This window comes from Anser cygnoides, chromosome 8 (assembly GCF_040182565.1).
Source record: "Anser cygnoides isolate HZ-2024a breed goose chromosome 8, Taihu_goose_T2T_genome, whole genome shotgun sequence".
NCBI lineage: Eukaryota > Metazoa > Chordata > Aves > Anseriformes > Anatidae > Anser > Anser cygnoides.
In genome coordinates, this window is record NC_089880.1 from 10460089 (window position 1) to 10485536 (window position 25448).

A 25448-nucleotide genomic window follows, 5' to 3' on the forward strand; every position below is an offset into this window, starting at 1 on the left:
GTAACATGCCCCAGAGCTATACGCTCCCACCATATAGTTGATAAATATATATGACCATCACTGGTTTAACACTTTTTTCCCCTCATCTAATGCTTACAGGCAAGCAGTAACCAACGATAAATAAAAACCCCTACCAGAGACACATTTGACACCAGCATATTGCATCATGACTCATTTGGCCTCATTCTATACCTATCAGCATACTTGAGGTCTCTCATGGGAAGATAATTAAATGGGCTTTTCTAAGAATTCAGAAGCGTCCAACTTCAGCCTATTCTTACTGGTGAGAATTCTTACTGATGAGAAGTGCTCAGTAACAGCCAGGGCAGTAAAGGAAAGCAGACTTCCTACAAATGACGCGTCAAAAAGAAGGAAGGTAATTTAAAACAAAAAACCCACACCAGGAAAAACCACACCCCCCAAAAGCAGCCCCCATCCTGCACCAAACCCCACATTCAATTCGTTTTTAACTTCATCACAGGGAGTGCTATGATTCAAGAGACAGTCAAGAGAAATTAGCACTGGGAAAGTCTCATTTGAGGAGAAGTAGGGGCTGGACATCAAGCGAGCTTGGCACTGGGCTGCACACAGCACTGCTGTGCTTGCTACAAATAAGTTGTCCTGGTTCCATACGGAAATGTAAAGACTAGTCCTTCTCAGAGGTAAAATTATGTTACAAGTTTGATTATCAAAGGAAAAGTACCACTAAATTAAAGACAAAGTGTTCAGATTTATTTGGAAATTCACAGTTTCTAATGGCACTACAGCTCTGTAGTTACATACTCTTGTTCCACAACATCGTATGCTGCACTCAGGTGGTATGTATTTTCCTCATTCAGGTTTGAAACCCTTTTGAATTCATGTTCAACAAGTCTGATTCATGTGCTCTGACTGGCTAATTGTGCAGATCAAATCCAAAAGTACATCACCCTAAAGTATTCATAAACTAACAAGAAAGCAGCAAAAAAAACAAAGGCTTTAAATAAGTCACATTACATACAATACCCAGGAAAGGCATTAGATCTGTTAAAAAGGGTACCACTAAAAGTGCTCAATAAGTTAACTTATTTTTTACAACATGAACCTGTAACATTTGTCAAAAGGAGTAACCTTTTGTTCCACTCACTCAGATACATACAGCATTTTACCAATCACACACTCTATAGTATCCAAATATACAGTCACAGTCAAAATAAAAAACACTTGGATATGAAAATACCAACCATACAAACACTGCACATTTGTTAGCCAATACAAAAGCAAACGTCATGGAAATACCCACTTTGAACCAACCTGATGGGGTAGACTTCGAGGCTTTGCAAACTCAACGCATCCAGAACTGGCTTGGAAAACTCTGCCAGCTGCACCAACTCACCCTCGCGTTCTTCAGCTGAGCTTTCCCCTAAACTCTTCGCACAGAAACAGCGAGCGCTCCCCATTCATCTCTCCTGGAGAACTACAGCAGTCAGTTTAGGTAACAAACGCATTCGTCAGCGTAAGATCCCAGCGTACACCAGAAATGCTAAAGAGCAACTGTCATTCATTCAGTACTTCTGACTACAGCTCTGATTTGTAACGGAAGGTGGAGATAAATCTAACTACTAACCCTAGTGAGACACTTTTCTCAACTGAGTTTGCAAAACCAGGATCTAGTCAGGCAAGTCCACCTATTAGTATTTTTACAGTATCCAGTCCACATTACTGAGTCCAGCTGAAGGCCAACACATGTCCCTTTACAGCACTGTAGTGTTGCATCTTCAAAAAAAGCTAGAGAAATTACAAAATAAATCAAATGACAAACAATTGTATCTCCCCTCTTCCAGTGGCATTATAAATAGACAAAAGGCACATAAATATGGGAAGGTGCAAGAAATAGGAACAAAGCTGAAGGAAGAGGATTAGGCTTTTATCCCTATTCCACCCAACAAACTGGGTTTCAAAAAATCTCCGCCCCAGGAACTGTGAAAAAACCTTTATAAAATGAACCCTGCCCTCCCTCCCCCCAAGCTGTTCTCATAGGAAATTATCAGCCTTGTAAAGCTGCAGCTTATAGCCAAGATTGACACAATCCCATCTATTTAAAAAGGCAGAAACCAAATTTCTGAATACTTTCCAATTAGTTGAGCTCTTCGTCTCCCACCATCCTCCCACAGAATACCACAGACTGTTCTCAAATGAACAAACACTCTCCTGTTTGAGAAGTTCAGCTAGTTTTAGATGTGTCCAGAAACTGCTGTGACACCAAGTGCTCCCACTGTTATCTCTTTGTTTCCTTTGATTATGTCATGCAGGCTTGGCATTGACCCTGACTTAGTCTGTATTAGAGTTTTTATGAGCTTCCCTTGGTCTGAAACTTTAGACCGTCTTCGCTTTATAGCCCTCTTCTCAGTTTTTGTCTTTTGGGTTTGTCCATTGCACAGACTCGTACAAGCTGAAATGCCACAAAAGTAAGACTCCTCAGATTGCGATGATGTTTCTGAGCTTCCTTCAGATGGAGGACCTTTATACGAAGAGTGATAAACTTCCCCAATGTTAGAGAAGTCCCTCTGGTTTGTAAACGGCTTCCTTCCTTTTATTTCCCCATTGGCTACAGGATGCAGAGGCTCTGCCGTCGGCTTGATAGTCTCTATCTTTTCACTTTTGTATTTGCAACGCTTTTTCTGAAACCACAAGTAAAAAGAGAAACAGTCAGCTTCTGACAGGCAAGCAGAGCATAAAACCCAACCCCAGGAGCCAGGAGAGCAGCCGAGACACACACCACCTGCCGGCAGGAATGTGTCAGCCTCGGCCTGCCTCTGCAGCTACTGTACCTTCTTCTCTGGGGAGAACTTGAGGGGTTCTACGATGTACAGGTCCTCTGGATCCACTGTAAGAAAGGGTACAAGAGTTTACTGACGCTGCCAGCTCCAGAACAAAGCAATTTTCAACACGAGCACATAGAAAGTGAAGTTGACACTAAGAAATTCCCGTCTGCTGTCACGGCAGCTGGCAGTGACAGACACGGAAACTCCTGACCTTCTGACAGGTTGGGCCATAGGAGCGGTGCACAGAACACCCCTTAGGGAAAAGGGACAGGTGGTTGGCAGAAGTGGGCCTCCCAAAAATACACCGTTAACAATATAAGTGTTTAATGTGCAGCTAGAAGCACTGATAGATATTCAGACTGACATAAGACCCGTCTGATGTTCCTCCATTGGTGCTTTGTAAATCTTTCTTCCAAGCCTAAGCAGCAGAAGACTGAAAAAGAGCAATTTTTAAAAAAAATAGTCTAAGCCCTAGCTCATCTTTACTGCAATGTTCCCGAATCAAGTCAAATTTCCAGTTTTTTGCACAGTACAAAAAACTGTGAAGAAAATGCTGAATCTGGAAGCACAGCATCAACTGCAATAATCAGTAGTTACTATGACCTACACCACTTCTGTTTTTGCACGATGATGACCTAAGAAATCAAAATTCATTTGTCCTCAATCTAATGTGAATACTCAAACGACCAGATCATTCAATCCTCTTAGCCGAACCAAGACAAATGGTCTATCAGCTACAGTAAGAAAATTTCAATTTGGATCCCTAAATATCTGCCAAGTTTCAAGATTGGCCATTAGGACATCCAAATAGGGCATTCAGGCTGTGTCTGGCATTACAAAATACCACTTGGTATAAACTTCCTAGCTTTGTAGACTTGAGTACCTGCATCAATTGCTACAACTACCAAGAAGGCCATCATTTATACCTCTACAAGTGTTTATCCTAGATTTAATATTTTAGCTTTATTTAGCACAGTTCTGGGAGCATCTGGTAACATTTATGAACCACCTCATATAAAGAATGCGTAAGTGAACTACTACAATCCAGTGTACTTCAACATTAACCTATGATTTCCATTTTCATACACGTGCAATAAGACACACATTGTATAGTGTCAAGAGTAACACTAGAGATTAGCTATATTATATATGTGAATAATACCTTCTTTACCAGATAGCTGAAAAGACTGCGATCTGACCAGTGGAAGAGAAGTTCTTCTTTTCAAATTCGTATCATCATAGGAGGAAAAACATCTAAGAAACAAAACCCAACAAATTTTATGCATGTTTTTCTCAAGACAATGCATTTTTCCATTGAAGAGCATCCTTGGCAGAAGGACAGAATCAGCATTTGCCCAGGTGCCCTAAGAAATCTGGCAAACAGACATAGTAGTTACTATCTTTGTACTAAGCTATCAAGGCACGTTAAGTTCAGTAGCTCCAAAATGCTCCTACGAGACCACTACTACAGTAACTGCTTGATGCCCCAGTCCCAGAAGATTTAGGGAACATCAATAAAAGCTGCAAGAACAATTAAGTTTCAAGTGCAAATACATTACCTTTTGGGGCTAGGGTAGTGATTACTTTTGGGAATTTTTGAGAAATAATCTTCACAGAACTGAGACGTGCTTCTGCACCGCTGCACACAAACCACCAAGCCCAGAATGACACAGAGAACCAGCGAAATCACAAGGTAGGTTTGCCGATCAGAAACCTGAAAGAATTTGATATAGTTGTTAAAGACTAATGAATAATGAAGTGATACTGTTACACTCTGCTTTCAACACCAGAACTTTAAAAGAACACGACTGTTAAAGTCGCCTTTTTGTTTTCCCTCTTATCTCTAATGTTTAAACTGGAATAGTTTTTCCAGAGGTTTGATTTAGTATGTTGGCCATATGGCATTCAAGGACTAACAGCTAAAGACCACTAGCTGATAATGCAGGACAAGATTCCGCTGACTGCAGCACCATCATCGATCAAATTGCTCAGACTAGTTGACTCAGATGACTAGAACTGAGTTCAGGGAAAGTCATGTTCAAATTCCAGGATGCTTGTCTAACATAACCTGATCAGCCACTGTCAAATCCTACTTAAAAGCACAGCACTCATTAACAGGAGCTTAGCCAACCAGGCATCGAGGGAGCCCTACTAAGTGTTAGGAAACAGCTCAAGACACATTCTTGGCAACACACACAAAAAAGTCATGTTTACAAAACTGCTTGAAATCCCAGACTGGAGAATGTAAACATTTGAAAGAACATGTTCCTAGTATTGTTGCCAAGGTTCCCTTAATCTCCAAAGATCACAACAGCCAGAGAAGAAAAGAAAAGGGTGTTTTAGCCATGCTAGTCTCCCACTCAGTAGCAAAACGCACAGCCCCCCCCACTCATCTGTTGTCACAGCCCAGTTCCAACAGTGTTCAGTCCATTCTCACACACATCTCCTGTTGCAAGACTGTTAGTGTTCAAGCGGGCAATCTAAGTGCTGGACACTGTAAAGCATCCCATTTTACTGAAGGTGGAGAACATAAAGCCATGCGATACAACTGGTTATGTAATACATCAAATGGCAGTAAAGTTCTTGAAGCATAGAATTTACCATTCCCCACTGCACGTTTCAAACATTGCGTGCAACAAATCCTATTACTGACACTTTGAAGTCAGTGCTTAGTCTAATTAAAAACCGTTTTACAGAAAAGTATCAACTCCAAAGCACTACAGAAAGCTGGAATAACTGAGTATCTGAGCCTAAGTTCTTTCGTCACAAGATCAGATTACAATCACAGGACTAGTAGGGCTCTAGTAAAAAACTATTACATCAAGTCTGCTGTGCACAAGACAGCTCAAGCTATTCAGCTGTTCCTCCCCTCCCTTGGCCAACTGCTGAAGCGGGAACTGGAAGCAATAACTACTGACATCTTCCCAAATGAAAAGCTTCACTTAAAAACCCCAGGCCTCTTCAAACTGAGATATGTTTATGTATCTGTTTCCTTTGCTTGAGTTCTTGTGCCATATTACTGATTTATAATTACCTCACGTTTTAATTCCGCCACGGTTGTTGACAGATTGGAAACTAGCTGCGTCATGTTGGTGAGCTGAGCTTGTAACAGCTGGATTGCTTCTGTTTGCCGCTGATCCTGTATTAAGGAGAGTCATGCCCACGCTGTTTAGTTGTCAGGATTCTGCAACCATGGACTTTTACTTGCACAACATTAGCATTCTGTCTGACACAGCCAGGCATGATGTAGCCACGTGATCCATTTAGCACTCTTCTCAAACACAACTTTCACTTATCATTTGAAACTGTTTATGCAGCATTAGTCATATAAACACTTCAAAACATCAGTATTTTTACGTATAAAGGAATGTTTTGTTACGTTATGGCTAGTGCATTTCATTGCAGTCATTACTATCTTTAATAAAGGCAAAAGAAGTAGCCAGCTCCATGCAGTGGCTATCAGGAAGCCAAGTACGGTCATGTCAAAAAACGTGTGATGGTGACAAGGCAAAGCTGAAATCTAAAGGCTGAAATATGGCTTCTGTTCTGGGCTCAGGTGGGCAGACACCCAGGAAGAGGAGCCCACGGCAGCCAGAAATAAGCCCTTTGCAGCTATCGTTTCCTGGAGAAAGCCCTAACAAGATCCTTAATCTTATAAGAAATTGAGAAAGGTGAGAAGAGTGTAAGGGAGGTTAGCCAAGAAGAGCACCTCAGACTGACCAGCATTTGATAATATTTAAGACATGCAAAAAAGAGCATGCGTGTGATCTCAGGGAATTTGTGATTTTCTTTGCTTTTGACAAATGAGCCTGGGATTATACTTCAGAAATTTTCAGTGTTTGGGATTAAGCTTGCTAAAACACATCCACAATTGCTTTTGTGATTATTCAGCACACAGTTAGTGCTATATTTGACAGCTACTCAGGAAAGCTAGGACAGTAGTTCAGGGAAAAAAACAACAAAAGCGTCTCCTTCAGCTCCCACGCCCTTTAATGACATTTCAGAGAAGGAACTAAAACTTCTGCTACATGTACCCCAACCCCTTTCAATTGCAAATTTGACATGCCATTACCACTCCCTCTCCCCTTCTGGAGGTTAGGTCTCTCTTCAGCAACATCAGAGTAATTGCCTATCTGTATTTTAAATGAGAGCTGCAAAATCCAACTAAGCTTTCAAAAACAGGTTTTGAGTGCAGCTACAACCAAGAAACAAGGGTTGGAAGTGACATGGGTAACTTCCACTGACAAATACATTTAAGACTTTTAGCCATTAACAGCTGACAACTGACACACTGAAAAACAAACGGGAAAGGGCTTTATTTTAAAAGAGACTGGGAACGTGTCTGCAAAGTTTTATTACAGAGAAAATGGTTGGGAAGCAAGGAATGGACTTGCTTTTAAAAGGCAGACACACAGCTAAGAAAAACACCTTCAGTAGAAGAAATCTGTACGTCCTAGCAACTTTCTTTAAAGTAGTCTTTCTTATTTAGGAAAACACGTAAGTACTTCAACAAGCCATACCTGCTCTTCCGCTATTCTTGAGGTGTTCTGAAGTTTTATTATTGTTTTATTGAAAGCCTTCTGCATTTCTTCCATTTGCTTTCGGTACCTAAAACAAACACAGCATAAAGATTTGAAATGCTAGTTCATAAAACTCACCAGCACTAAACTTGTCTTCAGAACACACCACTATGCAAGGAGAAATCTCATTTGTCCAAAACAGCTTTATTTAAACTTCAAGTGGTGTTCCTTTTCTAGTTTCAGACATAGAACAGGGACACTTCATTCTACTTTGTGTGGTTTTATTCTAAGTTTAAGGTCAAAGATAATTTCAACACCTTAGAACTGTGTGCTCATTTACTGGCATTCACTATGGAGTGGATTCACTCTGCAAAACACTCACTGCCAAGAGAGCACAACAGTAAATGTAACAGAGATCTTCCTGGGAACCAGTTCTTAAATAGGTACATTTCCCAGTTGTCCTATAGCTGAGGATCACCACAGATGAAACACTTTAACATGCGTCCCTCATACAAAGTTCTGGGTTCCCTCCCCACGGTCCCTTCTTCAACAAGAGTCATTGCACAGTAGTTTATGTGGAAGCAACCAACCGAGTAGCCCAGTGAAGAAGGCACTGAAGGTGTGTGTCACTCAATTTAACAGCAACAGGAGGATGTGCACTTTTGCTGAAGTGATTACAGAAAGGATAAGTGCTTGCAGCACTCTATCCTTAAAAAAAAAAGGCTCCAAAACATAGCAATTCAAAAATAAATCAACACAAAATAAATGTTGACTGTAGCTGAAAACACAGAAAGGGAACCCTAGCTAACCACACATGCCCAGGTCTCTGGTAGCTTCTCAGGACTAGGTACTTTTCCTCAATTTTCCACAAAGCTCTTCCCACTGTATTACCTTCCATACATTCCTTTGCATATCTGTGTAATTCCTTTGCACAGTTGGCTAAAGTCACGTCTATGTACAGTAGGCTTTTCCCATCCTTCCTCAGGCTTACCTCTGACTCAGTTCTTCTAAATAACGGCTGCTGAGAGACATGTTTACTTCCAAGGCTTTTATTCGATTGTTGAGGCGCATGAAGACGGACTCCTTTTGATTAGATCCATGAACAAGATTTCCATTAGCATAGCCTAGATCTGTTGAATTCTGCAACTCAGCATAGAAGTCTGTAGCTGTTCTCTGTGGTCCCCCAGAGACTGGAATTGACATAAAAGCTTCTTCAGTTGCCTGATCATCCTCCTTCGTTTCAGCAGATACAGAAGACTCAACAGGAGACAAAACAGGTTTCTGCACTTCTGGAGTGCTTTCCTTCCCTTCCCCAGCATCGCTGGCTAACATGCCCACTGTATGTTCAGGCTGCAGAACAGTCTCTATAGGCTTTGAAATCATCGGAGTAGCAATAGTCTCTCGTGTGCTCATCTCCTTTACTTCAGTGAGCACACTGGTTTCAGAAACTACAGGGGTTTCTTCTGCAGCAGAGCTCTCAGTCTTCTCTGTTTCTGCACTCATCTCAGCTGTATCCACCGGGGGAGTCCCCCTTGGTGCCACCTGGCCCAAGTCTTCTTTAGCAGGCTCCAGCACAATCTCTGTTGTTGGCAATGGCTTAACTTCAGAGGTAACTTCGAGGAGGAGGGGCTGAGAGACAGTTTGAGGATGGCTTGGTTCCAATTCAATAGCATCTGTGGTCTCATTACTGATCTCCTCATGGACCACACTGCTGAAGTCAACTGCAGCAGTAGATCCAGGCAGCCTCTCAACTCTGCTCTCTAATTGCTCAGGCAGAGGCTCATCTATTGACATATGCACAGATTCAGTCAGAACTGCCTGTGGCTGCTGAGCATGAGCAGAGTAATCTTGCTTATGTTTACCTTCAGTCTTACTACGCCGCCGATGGATGGCTGCTGTAACCGAACACCATTTAAACAGATATTCCGAGAAAGTGGAAATGCAACATGCTGTTCTCAAGTCAGAGCAATATTTGTCTGTCTCAAGTTCAAACCATGCCGATGCTTCTTCTTCCTGATCATCACTGGGCAGCAAGGTTACTGTTGACTGGCTTATATCTTCTTCGTACTCTTGTACTAGCTGAACAATTGGACTTTTTGTCAAATCCACATTTAATTGCTCTTTATCTATCTGTGGAATATCTGTAGTAATAAGTCTACAAGAAGAAAGTTAAAGACAGGATGTTACTTCAACAGGTTTACATGCTTACTCTGGAAGATTGCAAAAGTAGGGTATTTTAGAAAGTTCATGAAGTTTATTCCCATGACCAAAGGCCAGTTTGGATGCAGTCACAAATCATATAAGTTATTTTTCTCTACTATATTTCCATCCTGGTTTTCCACCAATTTATTTCAACCCTAGCTTCTGAAACAGCAAGACCTTCCCAATCAGGTATGTCCCGTTATCCTGAAAAGGGGTTGCCAGTTCAAATACCACTAATTTATTTATTTTTAATACACAGCAAACATTTTACTCTTCTACTTTAGCCTTCAAATGCAATAATCAAAATCTTCCAGCTGATCTTACTTGGTCTCTACTGAAACATAAAACCACTATATGCAGCACAAGTCATGTCTTGGTATCTATGAGCTAGAGTCTCAGCTTTAAGCAGCCAAATCAACTCTAAACCACTAATCACCTAAAAAAGGCACAGATTTCATACATACAACTCCCCTTCCCCACCCAATTCCATACCTTTGCATATATGCTTTCATTAAGGACAGCCTAGCAAAAAATATAAGCTTCAAAAACTTTTTTTTTTTTTTTTTTAAGTTCTAGCACTATAGCTTACATTCCTAATTAGCCTTCCTTGTAGGAGACAACCTGCAAAACCTCAAACAATATTAAGGCAGCAGCCATCCAAGAAATCTGCAAGAGCCACAAAGAACAAAATGCTCCTTTTACTTCTTCTAAACAAACTAATGCAAACTATTGAAAACATTAGTGAAGCATTTGGACATTTTGTCAGGTGTTAAAACACATAATGAAAGAGCTACAAATAGTAACTAAAGCAATAAACTTCCCTGGTTAGTAACTTCCCATACTTCTCCAAATACTTTCATTTTTACTTGTTTAAGGCAGTGTGCCGTATCAGAGCATTCTACTACCAAAGATTCCAGACTGGTACATGCTAGTCTCTGCTAGGGGAACGCTCAAAAATACACCAATTGCTTACTCTGGTGAAGGAACAGGAGTTGGTTCAGGCAGTCTTGGTGCAGCTGTTGAAGTTGCAGGGGCGGCAGTGACATTTTCAGATATGCTTTTGTTCCCTGTTGCAGGATGGAAGAAGAATTAGGACAAAGATTCAAGAACCATGTTTATTTTCCATGATTTTGGGGTGGGGTGTTAGATGTTAACTCCAACAAAGCAACAACTGCAGGTGTCATTAAAGTTCCAATTATTTGAAAATATTAACAACAGTTTAACTATCAGATGTTATGGACAGTCTCAAAATATTTCCAGGAAGGAGGAGTTAGACTCTACAACTAAAGCTGGATAACACAGAGTAAAGGTCTCATCAGAATACAGCTGAACAAACATATGGTATTTGTATCAGTTCTTCTTGGCAGATTCAACTTCTTCACTCCGTGGTTTGCAGTCAACAGGATAAGTATTTTACAGCACTGATGATGTGTGCCATAAAAGATGGTGAAGAAAAATCATTTCAATGCAGACCATCGAGCTCCTCACAGACAATCAAAACAAGCAAACAAAAAGAAAAGCAAAGGGAAATAAGACTTTCTAGAATGCTTTTAATCTAAAAATAAATACCTTCAGCTTCAGCATTCTCTTCAGTTTTGGCTCCAAGCATATTAGCAGCAATGTTCACCATACTGAGGATAGCATCTGAAATGGAAACCAACTGATCAATGAGGACAAATTCAGAGGGCTCAGAGATTACACCATGGAACAATCTGCTATTATGTAACGCTTGCCTGAAATTAATCACATTACACATCAAAAACCAGTCATTCTAATTACAAGAAATGCATCCATTTCTTTTAAAGGATAAGAGATTTCTGTTTATAAGTTAGAAGCTTGTATTTGAAAACCAGTATCTAATACCAATCACAGTCTATTGAAGTCTTTCTTCAGTCAGCTTCTAGGCAGTTAAAATACAGTTTACATGGGAAATGGGATACACAACCACTGAAGAAAAGCTCAGTACACAGTACCACTCTGTTTAGGCATTCAGGCAGAGCTGTCTCGAGCAGCTCACCAAAAGTTCCCCCAGTAATTCCAAATAGCTGCCAATGCACACGTCAGTACACATCTCTAAACACTGCCTTCGACTATGCTCTTAATGTAGTTTTTCTACATCAGCTTTGGCAACTCCTGCAGAAAGGAACTATCTGGCCTCCCTCACAGAACAAATGCAACAATTTCCCCACCACATCAGCTACACCAAGCCTAAACCGTCCAGCTAGACTTTCTAACACCAAAGACAAGAAGTGGGAGGAAGCTCTCACTGACCATCAGCCCACTGAAACCAGGAAACACTGAAACAGACAACTGTTCAAACAAAGAGTGTGAACCACTGAGGGAAGCCCTGAGTCAGGTACGTTGAGCTTTAACACTCAAACTGAGGAATTCTACTAAAGACAGGTTAGATCATTTGTCATGATAGCACTCAAGAAATGAGTCAAGAAATGTCATTTGCTAAATGTACAAGATAAGAATTCTGCCTTTAAAGACAAAATGCCCACAGCAGGACAAACAGAAGAATAAATATTCATCAACACTAGGCTGAACTGACTTTGTTGGTGTGCAAGCCTTATTAATCCTGAATCAGACTTTCAACTCTGATGCTGCTGCAACATAACAATTCAAAGTTTTTTAAGACTTGAAGAAAACTTACACTTCAACATTCAAGGAACAGATCATCATCAAGATCAGTCAAGGCAACCGGGAGAAAACAGTAACATATCCACTGATCTGGATTACCTTTTTTTTTTTTTAAAAAAAAAGGAACTATGAAGTAGAACAATATTTTCCTTTATAAAAAAGTCACAAAACTAGACGCAAAGAGAGTCTGCTCCATATAGGCATATATAATATAGCTAACATGTAGGCTTATTTAGAAAATGAAGAACAGTGAAAGAGCACCTTACTATAAACACACCAAAGTTGGCCCTATATTGCTCATTCCTCCCACACCCACCAACATACAACCATATATGTTATGTGGATAAGGTCAAATTTACAGAAGGGCATTTCAGAAGTTCTGACAAAATTCTTAGACTTCACAAAGCTCTGTCGAGAGTCTTAGTGCTGCCCTCCCTTCAGGATGGGTCAGAAACCACGTTCCTGAATTATGTTATTTACCTGGGATTTTACTCTTTGAAAAGTGACAATAATCTAAAGTTGTTAAACTTGAAGTATTGTTTCTTATTATTGATGGTGAGGCAAGAAAAGAGGGGGAACTGAAGGTTGGTATAGAAGCCTGCCAGTCTGCGAGAACAGCTAGAAGATCAAAGAACTACCCTCACAGGCTAAATCAGCAAAATGTTTCTTGAACTGATGTACCTGAGAAGCTCATTATCTCCCTCATTGCGTTATCAGTCACTATTTAAGACAGACAATCCAAAATGAAATTCTGTCTCATTTGGTCTAACACGCACAAGACCCCCAAAACAATACTCTCAAACGGTATTCCTTCAAAAAAGGAACTCATTACGGAGAAAAAAGGTCTCAAAACTAAGATCTACCAGCCAGGATTAAATAATTACCACTGCAATGTCTTAGTGCCCAGCTGTGCTGATAAAGCACTAACAATAGAAGAGGTGTTTCAAATCTTTCCATCACTGCCTTAAATACACTTAAAAAAAACCTAGAGAATCATTATTTTTTTTCAGACAGTGAACGATATCTTGCAATACTGCACCTGAAGATCAATATGCCTCAGGTTGTCTTGAAATTTGGATTTCAGCCACAAACAAAAGATAAGCAGTGTCACAGAAGAATATCCTGCTTTCTCTCATGTGTGAGAGGCTAACATTTAGAAATAAACTGCCTTTTCCACTACCTATTGCCCCATTCAAAACCATGCTAAGCTGTGCAATATTCCTAGCCACGACCTTTGTGAGGGACAACTACATTCTAGGAGACAGTTGTGAAGAACCCTGCAGCTCTCATACACTATGGACTGTAAGGAAAGCCTGAGAACTTAAGGTTGCAGTCTTGAATCTGAACAACATTCATTTAGAGTGCAAATCTACACGAAAGTAACAGATCTTCATTATCTGGGCCAGAAGGAAGAGCGGCACAGTGTAGGGTGTCTGGCAGCTGATATTATCCTAAATAAATTAGAAGTTAAGAATACCATTAAAACTGAATATTCAAGTATACTTGGCCAAACAAAACCCACATCTGAAGGCTTTCCAATGGGAAAAGTGACAAGAGACAGCCAAGAACCATCAGTTCTGTCAAAAAAAAGTATACAGTTCTCATGAAAGACACGGAAGCTACAATATTTACATAAACTCTTCTCAGCAAGTGTTCTCCATCCCCTCCATTCAATCTGTAGGAAGTAAATCTTTATATTGCTTCCTATAAATAAAGCACCTTAATTATGCCCGGATTTCCAAGTTTCCCAAGTAATTACGGTTCTACTGCATATTAGTACTGAATGTTTATATATAATGTTTATATGTAAAATTCAGATTGTTTTAGGTGCTCAGGATCCTTACACACAGAAAGCAAGATTTCTGAAAAAAGATCTAAAAAAAATTAAGTTCTGGTTTTAAAATATTTTATGATAAAACATCTTCAAACTGCTAAATAGGAATCACAACAAATTGCTTCAGCAGGAAAATCAGGAAGTCATAGCTGTTGCATAAGGAAGTGCCATTCCAATGTCAAATAGCTCACTTTATTTCAGCACAACATTTTTCTATCAAGTCATACTCACTTGTAGCAGAACCAAGGAGATTTTTCGAAGATTTTTCTTCCCCTGTATTGTAATCCAACAGATAATCTATGTATAAAGAAGAATATTTATGACTATCAAAATTAAATGTTACAAACAATGAAAATAAACCTCAAGATTTAACATGTCATTCAACACTGTCAGTTTGACAGCATAAAAATAAAGCTACAGAAATAGAGTTAAAGGTCAGAAATGACATACTGAAATATCAAGCTTAATGCAATGAGAAATACAAAGAGATTCAGAGTTCAAGCTTCAGCTTCCCCTGAATTCACAAACAGCTAACTGGGCTTAGTATAGGCTTCTCCCCCCATCTTCCACATGAGGGCCGCAGGACGAGGGGAAGGTGTCTTCACACATCTTTTATGAAGCCTGCCATCCAACATAAGCCCTTTCCAATTGTTTGCAGCATTGATGGGCCAAACAATCCTAGGAAAAAGGCTACGGACGCTACTCTGATTATTTTAGTTATCCTTTGCTATTGTCAGTACATGAAGATATTATTGACTAGCTTGACAAGTGAGATTAAGACATGACTAGTGTTTTAAAATAATCCTCCAAAGAGTTACTAATACAGTTTAAAATTTAAAAGGATGCTTGGATAAGCCCAGAAATGCTTAATGTCAAACAAGACAACGTAAACTGAACAGCCAAATCGTTTAACATACACAGGAGACAAGTCAACAGACTTGCTATAAGGTATACGAAAACAACAAAACAAAAAGCAGAAGTTATTGCCTACCATAATCTTCATCAAAGAGTTCTTGTCGTTCAGACTGATACTGAGAATCAGCTATTTCTTCATATTCTTCAACCATGCTAGTACCAAATACCCTGCGAACAGTTTTAAAAACCAAAGATCAAGCATTTGTCTATTAGCCATATAATTACCTGACAGGACTGATGATTAGATAAACAATGTTAACATCACATGGTATGGAACAAACAAAACAGATAAACAAAAGTTACCTTCAGTTAGCCAAGACCAAGCAGCAGACACACTGCTGGATAAATTTCTCAAACTTCTATCCAGTCTGTTGCATGTTCTCAAGTGCTGCTCCAAATCAAGATCCTGTTTTAAGTTCTAACAATTCCAAAGAGATCTGCTCTCCTTTTCAGCTTGAACTCATATCTAGATGTTCTTGTCTCAAGTGCCCCACAAGCTCTTAAATCTCCTCAGCTTGACCTGTGACAATCTTTAAGTCCTAACTATCTGATTTTGCACGCTGTGTTCTTTGACCTACTCTGCTGAAATCAATTCAAACAAATCCAATTTAAAGCAGTCTTACTCACTAAAAATATTGTTTTGTTTACAACACTGGATTTCTTGGGTTCAAGTCCTAGCATGGCTTTAACAGCAGAACTGAAAGTGGTTTCCAGGAACAGTACAGAACTGCACATACAGTTCTTCTGATTTAGATGTTTCAAATATTACTGACTGGTCATACCTGGGGTGCCATGCAACACAGCAGCTTCTCAACAGCACTCACCACACCTGCTCTTTTTAGCATACCACTTGTTCCTTGTTTTGCTTGGTCAGCCTTGAAATAAATGCTCATGTCCTCATGGGGAGGCTGCTCATGCTCCCTGTTCTCTACCCTCTCTGCCTCACTACCAGCAAATACAAAGTATTCCTTACATAATGGGAAATTGAAATAAAGTTGTGAAGCTTATTTAAACACATGTGAAGAACATTATGCAGCAGGTCATCTTAGGCAATTACTTCAATCTGCAGTATTTCCAGCTAACTTAGGTATACTGAAAACCAGAATTCGTTTCCCAGCTCTTCTTAGAACATACTAATCCACGTTGCAAAGAGGTAGAAAGATAAAGCAAAATACTTGACATTACCTTATAAGACTTAAGGGACAAAAATGTTCTGATCCAAAGTGTGATATCAGCTCCACCTACAGAATAAAAGGTACTTAAAATAATAGACCAAAGACCCATGGAGTTAAGAATCCATTTAACATAGTTTTTTTTTTTTTTTTTTAAATACAAGGGATTTGCAGATTGCCCAGAACACCAGAACAGAAAAGACTGAAAGCTTTATTCTTGCCATGCATTAATGTGCTGAGCCGCAGAGAAACCCCAAGCCCTATGCATTCAGCATTCCAAAAGAAGAGGTTGCTAACCTTTATGTACTTGATGAACATCTGAAGCAAGAGAAAGGAAAAGAAAAAAAAAAGATGTCAGTACAAAGGCCAAACACATGCCACAGGCAACTACAGAGTTTTGCTGTTTTCAGTTCACTACTATAATGCCTAGGATGACAAGTTATGAAGGATAAAGTTGCAATACTATTTCATCTGCCTTAGGTAGCAGATTTCATTTAGCCCTCATACCTTGCAGACAGCAAGTAACATGCAACACATTTTATTAATAAACTTTGTGAAGTTATTCAATTTTTCTAGGCAGCGCGATTCCAGACAGAGTATTGAGGTGAGTTATATTCACTACGTATAATTTTTCCCCTTTAAAGAGCACAGATTACAGAAAGTGACACAAAAGAAAATAATCATAGCATGCATTCTATGTACTGCTACTCTTTCGAGTTCAATGTAACATGCTCCAATTTATAGAGACTACTGGAAGAATGTGCATAGAACACCTTACACATTTGGAAGCTTCATTCAGTGTATTTCTAGCAAGAACTTAACCACGCTCTGGTATTTAGTCTAAATTCAGCTTGGAAGTATAGAATGCATTTATAAAACCCCTGTGTAGACACTCTCAATGAAGGACTGTAATAATTTGCAAGTGAGATCAAGATAACTATTTCCATAAAAACACTCCTACAAAAAAATCAATTTCAGATCATTTATTAAGCCACTTCAAAAAATAAACCTTTCTGAAACTTTTTTGGACTCTTTTCCTGCAGACTAGGCACTCCTAGAACTTGCTTACATTTTATGCTATGAAGTAAAAACATTACAATAACAGTCCTTTAAAAAAAAATTTACCACGGTAGATTATTCAATGCAAAATACTGTATCCTCCAGGAGATTAATTGCTGAAGCATCCAGTATAATTCTGGAGCTTCAGTGACAGTCAAGATTCTAGATACCTTAAGGCATTAATTGAGCCAGAAAGCACAATTAAAAATAAATGAGGTCTTTATCCTGACTCATGCAGAATTTCTGGGTATATAAATGCAATAGATAACTATCATAGCTACTTCTTGAAGAAAGCACAAAACAATTTAATAGCACAATCCAGTATTCAGTTTTTGTAAGGACCTTAATTACAAGGTAACATTGCTGGAGAGGGCCTAAAAAGTTTGCATTTTATTTGGATTACAGCTCCACTACATCCCACTATCTTCAGTAATGCTTTTAACCCTGTGCAAGTACCACATTATTTATGGAATTTTATTCTGTTTGAATCCTCTGAATAAACACTGTTGCAAGCTATTTTGATAGGTCAGAGATCATGGCAAATGCAAGACAAGGATCTTCCCCATCAGGCAGACCTAATTTCAGTAGCTACCATGATGAAGCGGTTGCTTTCTGTTTTTCAGTTCCACTCACTGCCCCAGTAATGCAGGAAGTGAATGGGTCATATTGCTTTAGTGGACTTCAGTCTCAGCTTTGAGATTCAGTTGTATGTTGCACTGATGCTTGCTTTAAAAAATAACCAGATGCATCATGCAAGGTGTTATGGGTTTCTTATAATTAAGATGTTTTAAGCAAAGCAGCATCTGGAAGAAAATTTTACCTCCAAATGAATGTACAAAGTCAGATTTCTTTTTAAAAAGCAAACGTTTCATAATTCCCCCCAAACCTGTGTTGTAGTAACGTGAAAAGCCTTCTGAAGTTATAATTTGAGACATTTAGCTCCAGCAGCAGTAATTCTAAGTAATTCGCTCGAGTAGCAGTTATGATTGAAAAATGCAAAAGTGCACTTTGAATCTGTCGAGCAAAACCAGAATTTAAATGTTTACTCTTTCACATTCACTTAAAACTACACAGAAGGATACTGCACAAACATATCAAGAAATACACTATTCTGATCTGTGCTCCAGGAGAACGTGTATGTATGTGCATACATGTACATACATACAAGCAGATACAGCCAAAAGACAAAATAGGATTGTATTTTTAATCATATATTCAAAAGATGGTTCGGTAAGTCAAGCAAATCAGAACATCGCTTGGATTTTTCTCCATTCAGATAGCAACTAAGGAAGTTCTTGGACACAAGCTAACACATGCTTTCCAACACATTCTCAGGTACCATTTGAGAAAGGTAACACGATTGTGACTGTGTGACAGACATTTAGTATATGGCCAATAAAACTAGGGCCACTAACAAAACTAATGCAATTAATGGCAACGCATGCTTTGATAACACGTGTCTCCAGATACAAGGTAAGACCAGTGAACACTTCATTTTCTGACAACCCTGCTGAAGCATTTATTCTTAAGTTACCTTAACATATTTGGCATACATCTGTTCATCCAGAGGAAAGCTTTGGACATTCCTCTCATCTCTGGCATGGAAAGTACCTAGTTTAATCCATTTGTTTGTTGGATACCTAGAAAACAACAAAAAGAATAGTCATCTAATGAAATCCAAAACTCTATAATCTGCTGTTTAAAGACATTGAAGTCTTCCAAAGTCTTCCAAAACACCTGTCTGCAAAGTAAGTTATTACTATTTTGAGTTGCGTTACAGCTGCATTGTGCTTTTTAATGAAGAGATGCGTTGCAAGGTAAGACTATTCTCCACACAAAACAAGCTACAAAGTTTCTGGGATTGAAAAAGGATAGCAAAGAAAAAAACACAGGAAACATGGGGAAAAAAGCTAGTAACTGATCATATACACACACAAAGAAAATCTGTTATTTCACAATGCATTTCAATTTGCATAATACACAAATCATGGCTGATAAAGACACATTTAATAGTTATTTCATTCTTCATTCAGAAGAGCTGATTTTGATAACATACCTGTCACTAATGGACACCAGAAAGTCTTTAGGAGTGGAAGAGAATAATTCATGATTCGCAATGTCAAGTTGTTTTACTTGGATTGGTTCACAAAGCTCAATAACAAACCTTGGAGACAAAAAGGAAATTATTAATAGAAGCACTTCACCTGTAGGATTACACTCCTCGGTCCTTTATTTTGTTGCTCCATCCTTCACTGGGTATAAAAGAACACTACAAAAATGCTATAGAATTAGGAGGTTCATCACTTGCTGATCCCTTCAAAATCAAAGACAGCAAGTCACAGAACTGAAAACTAAGGATAGCAACCACCACTTAAGTCATATATAAATAAATGGTCTTTCAGGTATATGGTAAATAGCAATAATGTGTCCTGCAAGTATTTGGCAACTGAGGAAAGAAACCAAAAGCTTTACTTGAATACTCAGCTCTTTTTCTTCTGAATTACAGTTATGTCACAACTACAAATGACAAAGTGAATAAAGTTATCTCCTTAATCACAGCACTCAGACATAACTCTACAGGGGACACAATTAAAGGCCTTCTGCTAAATCAGTTAAAGCTCCTTACATATATTTCACAGGCACAAATGCACCAAGATCCAGCCAGTTCCACGGTACACGCGCGCCCCCATTGCAATGGAAAAGTAGAATTAGCTTTTACATACAGGCAAACCTCAGTAACCTACCAGATTTTAGTACTGCATGGATTTAGCATATAAAGGTCCATATTTTCCATTAAAATAGCAGACGTGCTCTGTATAAAGAATACGACAGTTAGTATTTTACGTTGTATGGAAGATCATACCACCACCAAGAGTTTCCTATGCTCTCCCACTCTATGAAAATAAACTTAGTATTTTTTATTATTAATTAGTTCTGAAGACTAATACCAGGTTTCATAACATTTAAGCACAATAATATACAGGAGACAGTATACCATATCAGTTTTGGGCAATCACAGCTTATTTACTACGGTGAGCTATTTTATACAACTTTGTCCAATTTGTATACTGAGCAGATTCTCCTCCCCCTTCCAAATATTTCAAAGAGAAGCTTTTCTCTACATCAGTCCCTCTTAAATAAGAGGGACAGATCACAGTTTACATTCCATTTTTACATAAACCCCAAATCACAATAAACCCAAACCCAAAAATAAAAAATGACTTCAAAAATCAGTGTTCAATTTTACGTAACTGTACTTTGCACTACTTTTTGCGTGACAGTAAACTGAAGTAATGCATGCTAATAATTAGTGAATGCTTACCTTTGCCTCTGGATTCGCTGCCAGAATTTTGGCACCACACTCTACAGAGGCATAGTTATTTCTGTTTTTCTGAACCTTTTTTGTGGAATGCTGTCCACCAACAGCAGAAGGGTGCATTGATTGACCTAGGAACAGAAAATACTGGTATTATAACAAACTCACACAACAAATGTTTTCACTTGCAGGGAACTGCTGTCACTGCTTTTCTGTAATAAATGCCATTACTCATGTAATTTTAGTAGGAATGCAAACCTACTGGCTGCATTCTGGATTCAGCTAGTTTCACTATTCAGATTTAAGACAAGATTAAAGCAGTCTGTATTTAAAGGAAACAAACGAATCCTGAACTTACTCTTTTCTTTCTCTACTTCCATGACTTTCTTCTTCCATTCATCAAATGTCGGAATATCTCCAGGATCCTTTGGAGTTATCACAGACGTAGGGTCAATTTCTCCCGTTTTCTTATAGTCTTTCTGGAAGAAAAAAAAAAAAGAACACCACCAATTGTGAATGTTTTTCAATACAAATACTGAAACAAAGATGAATTTTAATGCTTTTTTAAAAAAGCAACGCCTGCTCAACTTCTACATCAAGTCAACAGGAGATCCATCATTTGAACAGATGCTGAAAACTTAGTGTCAAGATAGATAAACATGTGATGGTTTCCTCCCAGAATTCTAGACTTTCACTGAGATGCTAACAATTTTTGTCATTGAACTAATCCATTTCAAGTACAACGTAAACATTCTGTCTGATAAAACATCTGCTTTGTCTTCAAGATTTTTGCTTCTCCTCTCCCTAAGAAAAAAAGGTTTCCCTGTAGCAGAAATCTTCAAAGACAACTGCTGCTCATGACAGAATTCCAGAGGTACCCTGGAGTTTCCAAAAACCACAAAGAACAGCAGAATTAGATATTTTTTTTACAAAATTATTTAATGTTTAATACAAAAAACATGTTTTGGACTTGCCAAAGTAATTACACTTTAAATTAACCACAGGCTATACTACCATTTGAAGTCTTAAGTTCTTCATACAAACACATTTCCAGCACATCAGATATGAAAAAAAAACTTTTGCTAGGCATTTAAAGCGAGGAAGATTGATTGTTTTGCAGCCAATATTTTACATGCAATTTTCAGAAGGACTGTTTTGTCGGCTGACATCTTTGCACTTACAGAAGTATTTCACACAGTTCTATAACTGAAAGCCCTCAAAAAGAGAGGAATAACACATAAGTGACGTGACAGAATTTTTCATGTGACGTACCGTGCAACAGAACTTTAGATTTGACATATCCAAATATACATCCCCACATAATTTAAAATGAGAGGGCCTAAAAAAATGATTATTTTCTTCTCCCAAGAAATTTCAGAAATATGTGATCCTCCCCGGACTATGAGGAAAGTGACAAGTCAAAAAGCCAACTGAGTAAACAATGCTCTTGCTTAACTATGACATAATGCCAATGCCACAATTATTTAATTCAGTCATTGAAGAATTAGGTTATTTTTAAAAACTGATTTATTTAAAGCATTTTTGTAAGTCAGTTTACACCTTTTTTTGTAGTCAAATTCTTTAGAATACCCTTTCTGACTGCATTCTAAGGCACACTGCAGTCTGTTCAGTGGAAATAACTTCTTAGATAGACTACACATTTAAAAAGTTAACAAAGTTATTAGTGAAAATCTAAATGTGATCCTAAAATTGCAAAATGTGGTGTTGCTGTGGCCTTGGACATTCTTTACCTATATAAAACAAATAAGCTTTATGAAGTGCCTTTCAATAAGAACATAAAATGCAGTCCCACAGTTCAGACTAAGTCTTGTCTAGCTAAGTAACCCAATTTTAACACTGGGCAAACAAGATACCTAGGAAAGAACAACACAGCAAACATTTTGTATTTCCTCCAAGCCTTGTCTTTGCCTCTAGCCATCTGCTTGCTGCTCCGGAACTTCCTGACTCAGTCAAGAGTCAACTTTGAGACTTCTCTTCTACAAGCTTACCTGGACCGCAAACCCCCTGCCTTTCTTTAACCCACGTAGAGAAAGTCAGCATCCTACAGGAAGTCCCACCTTAACTACCTACTACAAGAAGAACAGTTCTTCTGGATTCTGCTCCAGACGGTTTTGTTTGGTATGATTTCCCCAAAGCTTGTACTGGAAGAGATTTGGCTCAGAAAAACTGAGTTGCGCAAAATGACTGAACTTGTTGCCCTGTTCTTCATTTTAAGCTTTTATTGAGAGGGCAATATCACACCCACACACAGTGCTTACAATGCAAGAGCTATGCATTTATACAGTGGCAATCAGCAAAGTGATGGAGATCACTTATCTTTAACACTGTTGATAATTTAACAAAGGTCTTTGTACTCCTGTGCATGCTGAGCAGACAATCTCAGTACTGCTTACCTCCCTTTTTAAGTTCTCAGAGGCATTCAGAGCAGATTTTTGATCTGCCCCCTTTTCAGCTGCTGCAACTTTTGACTCAAACTCAGATTTTGTCTTCTTTCCCTTGCCATGTGAAGAAGATATGTTCTCTATATGTTGGCCTGCAAGGCTGAAAGTTTTAGAGCATTAGGACCTACAAAACGATCACATTTTTGGTCATATACAATATTAAAACACACGTACAAATGCAGATAAGCAAGCACATGCAGATCTTTGTTGCAAGGCCAGGACAGAAAAGAACAGTTACCTTTAAATTATTTAGTCTCATAACCTACTTCAATACTCACCTCTCTGGTGGACTGACAAAAGAGGAAGGCTCACTCTGAGGGTCAGCCTCAAGTGTCCCACCAATATCACAGTCAGGTTCTGACTGTTCAGCTTCACTAGAGCTGACTACAGGGATATCAGCACGGGAATTTTCTATTGCACTGAAGGAAAGAAATAACATGCTTTTTACCCTTCTGATAATACAAGTAATCCTGCTAATCAACTAGATAAACTGAAGATATTTGAAAGTTTTAAAAAAGCAACAATCTCAGGAATAATTGAGGAAACAGAAGGGGAATGAAGTATGTCGTACTTGTGGAACAGCATTCCCAGTTGTGCAAGAACAGAAATTCTTCTTCACACATTAGTCCCAGCAAATAAACTCAAAGCTAGCTTCCCATCTCCCAGAACTCCCACTTACCACAAACACTGCAATGGATAATTTTGCCAATCGCCACTACAAACTACAAGCTTCACAACCATCTGAATGCCAGCAATCTTCTTTCTCTTTCAAGAGAGAATCTTAAACAGGAGACAGAGTCCCATCACTAAAAGCTCCTAACGTTACCAAGTCAATGGGGAACAGTCAGAACAGAACTTGGCCAAACGTATACAAGGAAAGGTGTGGCATAACAGAACGTGGCACAGCCTGCCTTTTTCCATTAGTTTTTTTTTTTTTCCTGCTAGTGCAATAGAAATGATGTAATCCAGTAGATGATTACCTATGCTGCATGAACAGCCTGAACTTGCTTATCTGCTCATTGCTTTAATTCTTCTTTCCCAAGGAGAACAAACATACTGCATCAGGCAAATACTAAGGCAAAGACGAAAAGAAAGCCTGCCTACATGCTCTTTAGGAGTGATGGAGTGAGTGGGGAGAGGAAGATGGACAAATGGTAACTTTCAGTCAGTAACTTCTGCAACTTTCTCCTCCAGTGCAGGGATGAGTTTCATATTGATCTAGGAGGTTATAAACCAGATCTAACTAAAAGCCTTTATTCTGCTTCCTAGATTTCAACTTAAGCACACAGAGCTGCAAAAACACAAACAGCACTTGGGCAACTTAGAAAGTGATCTTTTTGGTTCTGACAGCTAAATTCACAAAAAGAAGCAGCCGTAACAAACACAAGGGGACAATTTAGTACCTTTCACATGATAAAATTCCCTCGATACAAAAAAAAAAAATCTCACAGGCATTCAGGACTGTAGCATAATCTATCAAACCCCTGGAATACAAGAATTTATTAGCTATAAACAGAATAGTTTCTCTGTAACCCCCCAAGATGTACATCTGAGATGCACACAGGCTAGCTCTGCATGTAACACTAATAGCCAAAGAAAGGTTGACCACTCTGCTTATAATTAAAAAGCTCCACATATTCTTGGTCTTGATGGATAGATGACAGTATGAATAATTATCAACTTAATAAAACATAGAACAAGTATGAATTGACATATATATACATATATATATATGCATCAGATATATCATATAATCATATATATCACATATCTCTAAGTTCATATATAAAGAGAGATAGATATCAGGGTGTACCTGCCTGGCGTTCAGTATCTAGATTTGGCAGGAGTAGCACACGCCTAAAAGCTGTAGCACCCCCTCTGCTTGGGGCACTTTCATTTGTTAGCAGTTTTGCCTTCATTTTTAAAGTGCATTACCAAGCTCACTGTGCATAGCAGCTGTTGTCACTTAAAACCAGAAGACCGCAAATTATTTTTCAATAAGCTTTCCACGAATTATGGCTGCACAGATAAGCTACAATGGCAGCAAGAAAGGATTTACTTTGAAGTAGTCTGGAATAAAACTACTTCCAGAACATTTTGACTAAGAGGTCCTACTGCGCTATCAGACCAGTAACACCTAATGGAGATGCAATTTGTTACACTGATAAGAATTAACATCTGAAACAGAAAAAATGTTGTCTAACAATAACAAACACAGCTGGGTCTTTTTAAAAATCTTGTTCAACTATGGAGCTGGACTAAACCAAAACCCTTCTTGGGTATTAAGAGATATTCTGTATTAAAATAGACTACAAATTTCTATTTAAAGTCAGGATGAAGTTTGAAAGAATGTATAAATATGCTATGTCCCCTCTATTCATCCTGTCCTTTCTTCCTGTAAAGCGTACTAGGATCAGAGCACTACTCCCCAGAACTAATAAATCAGGTGCTCCAAAACAAGTTTCAACACTCCTCTGTTTGATAGTTTGAGTCTTCAGAGTTCACCACTCTAGTATTCTGC

At 38.7% G+C, this 25448-nt stretch overlaps 1 protein-coding gene across 6 annotated transcripts in view; it reads right to left on the reverse strand.

The window, feature by feature from the left end:
• Nucleotides 1-1076: 1076 nt before the first annotated feature.
• SUCO (SUN domain containing ossification factor) overlaps nt 1077-25448 on the reverse strand; it is a 40430-nt gene continuing 16058 nt past the window's right edge. The window contains exons 5-24 of one of the 6 annotated variants that reach the window (XM_048080272.2): nt 23206-23346; nt 22880-23027; nt 20824-20944; nt 20472-20596; nt 19894-19961; nt 19206-19313; nt 18684-18789; nt 16388-16408; nt 16104-16159; nt 14995-15086; nt 14235-14300; nt 11096-11170; nt 10500-10593; nt 8316-9479; nt 7325-7412; nt 5839-5943; nt 4364-4518; nt 3976-4058; nt 2811-2866; nt 1077-2660 (exon numbers count right to left, since the gene is read on the reverse strand). In XM_048080272.2, coding sequence (XP_047936229.2) covers nt 2214-2660; nt 2811-2866; nt 3976-4058; nt 4364-4518; nt 5839-5943; nt 7325-7412; nt 8316-9479; nt 10500-10593; nt 11096-11170; nt 14235-14300; nt 14995-15086; nt 16104-16159; nt 16388-16408; nt 18684-18789; nt 19206-19313; nt 19894-19961; nt 20472-20596; nt 20824-20944; nt 22880-23027; nt 23206-23346 — 3319 coding nt within the window. In that variant the 3' untranslated portion in view covers nt 1077-2213. Of the gene's footprint in view, nt 2661-2758; nt 2867-3966; nt 4059-4363; nt 4519-5838; nt 5944-7324; nt 7413-8315; nt 9480-10499; nt 10594-11095; nt 11171-14234; nt 14301-14994; nt 15087-16103; nt 16160-16387; nt 16409-18683; nt 18790-19205; nt 19314-19893; nt 19962-20471; nt 20597-20823; nt 20945-22879; nt 23028-23205; nt 23347-25448 lie in introns of all 6 variants that reach the window. The other 5 variants (XM_048080271.2, XM_048080277.2, XM_048080275.2 and 2 more) reach the window with 5 other exon arrangements.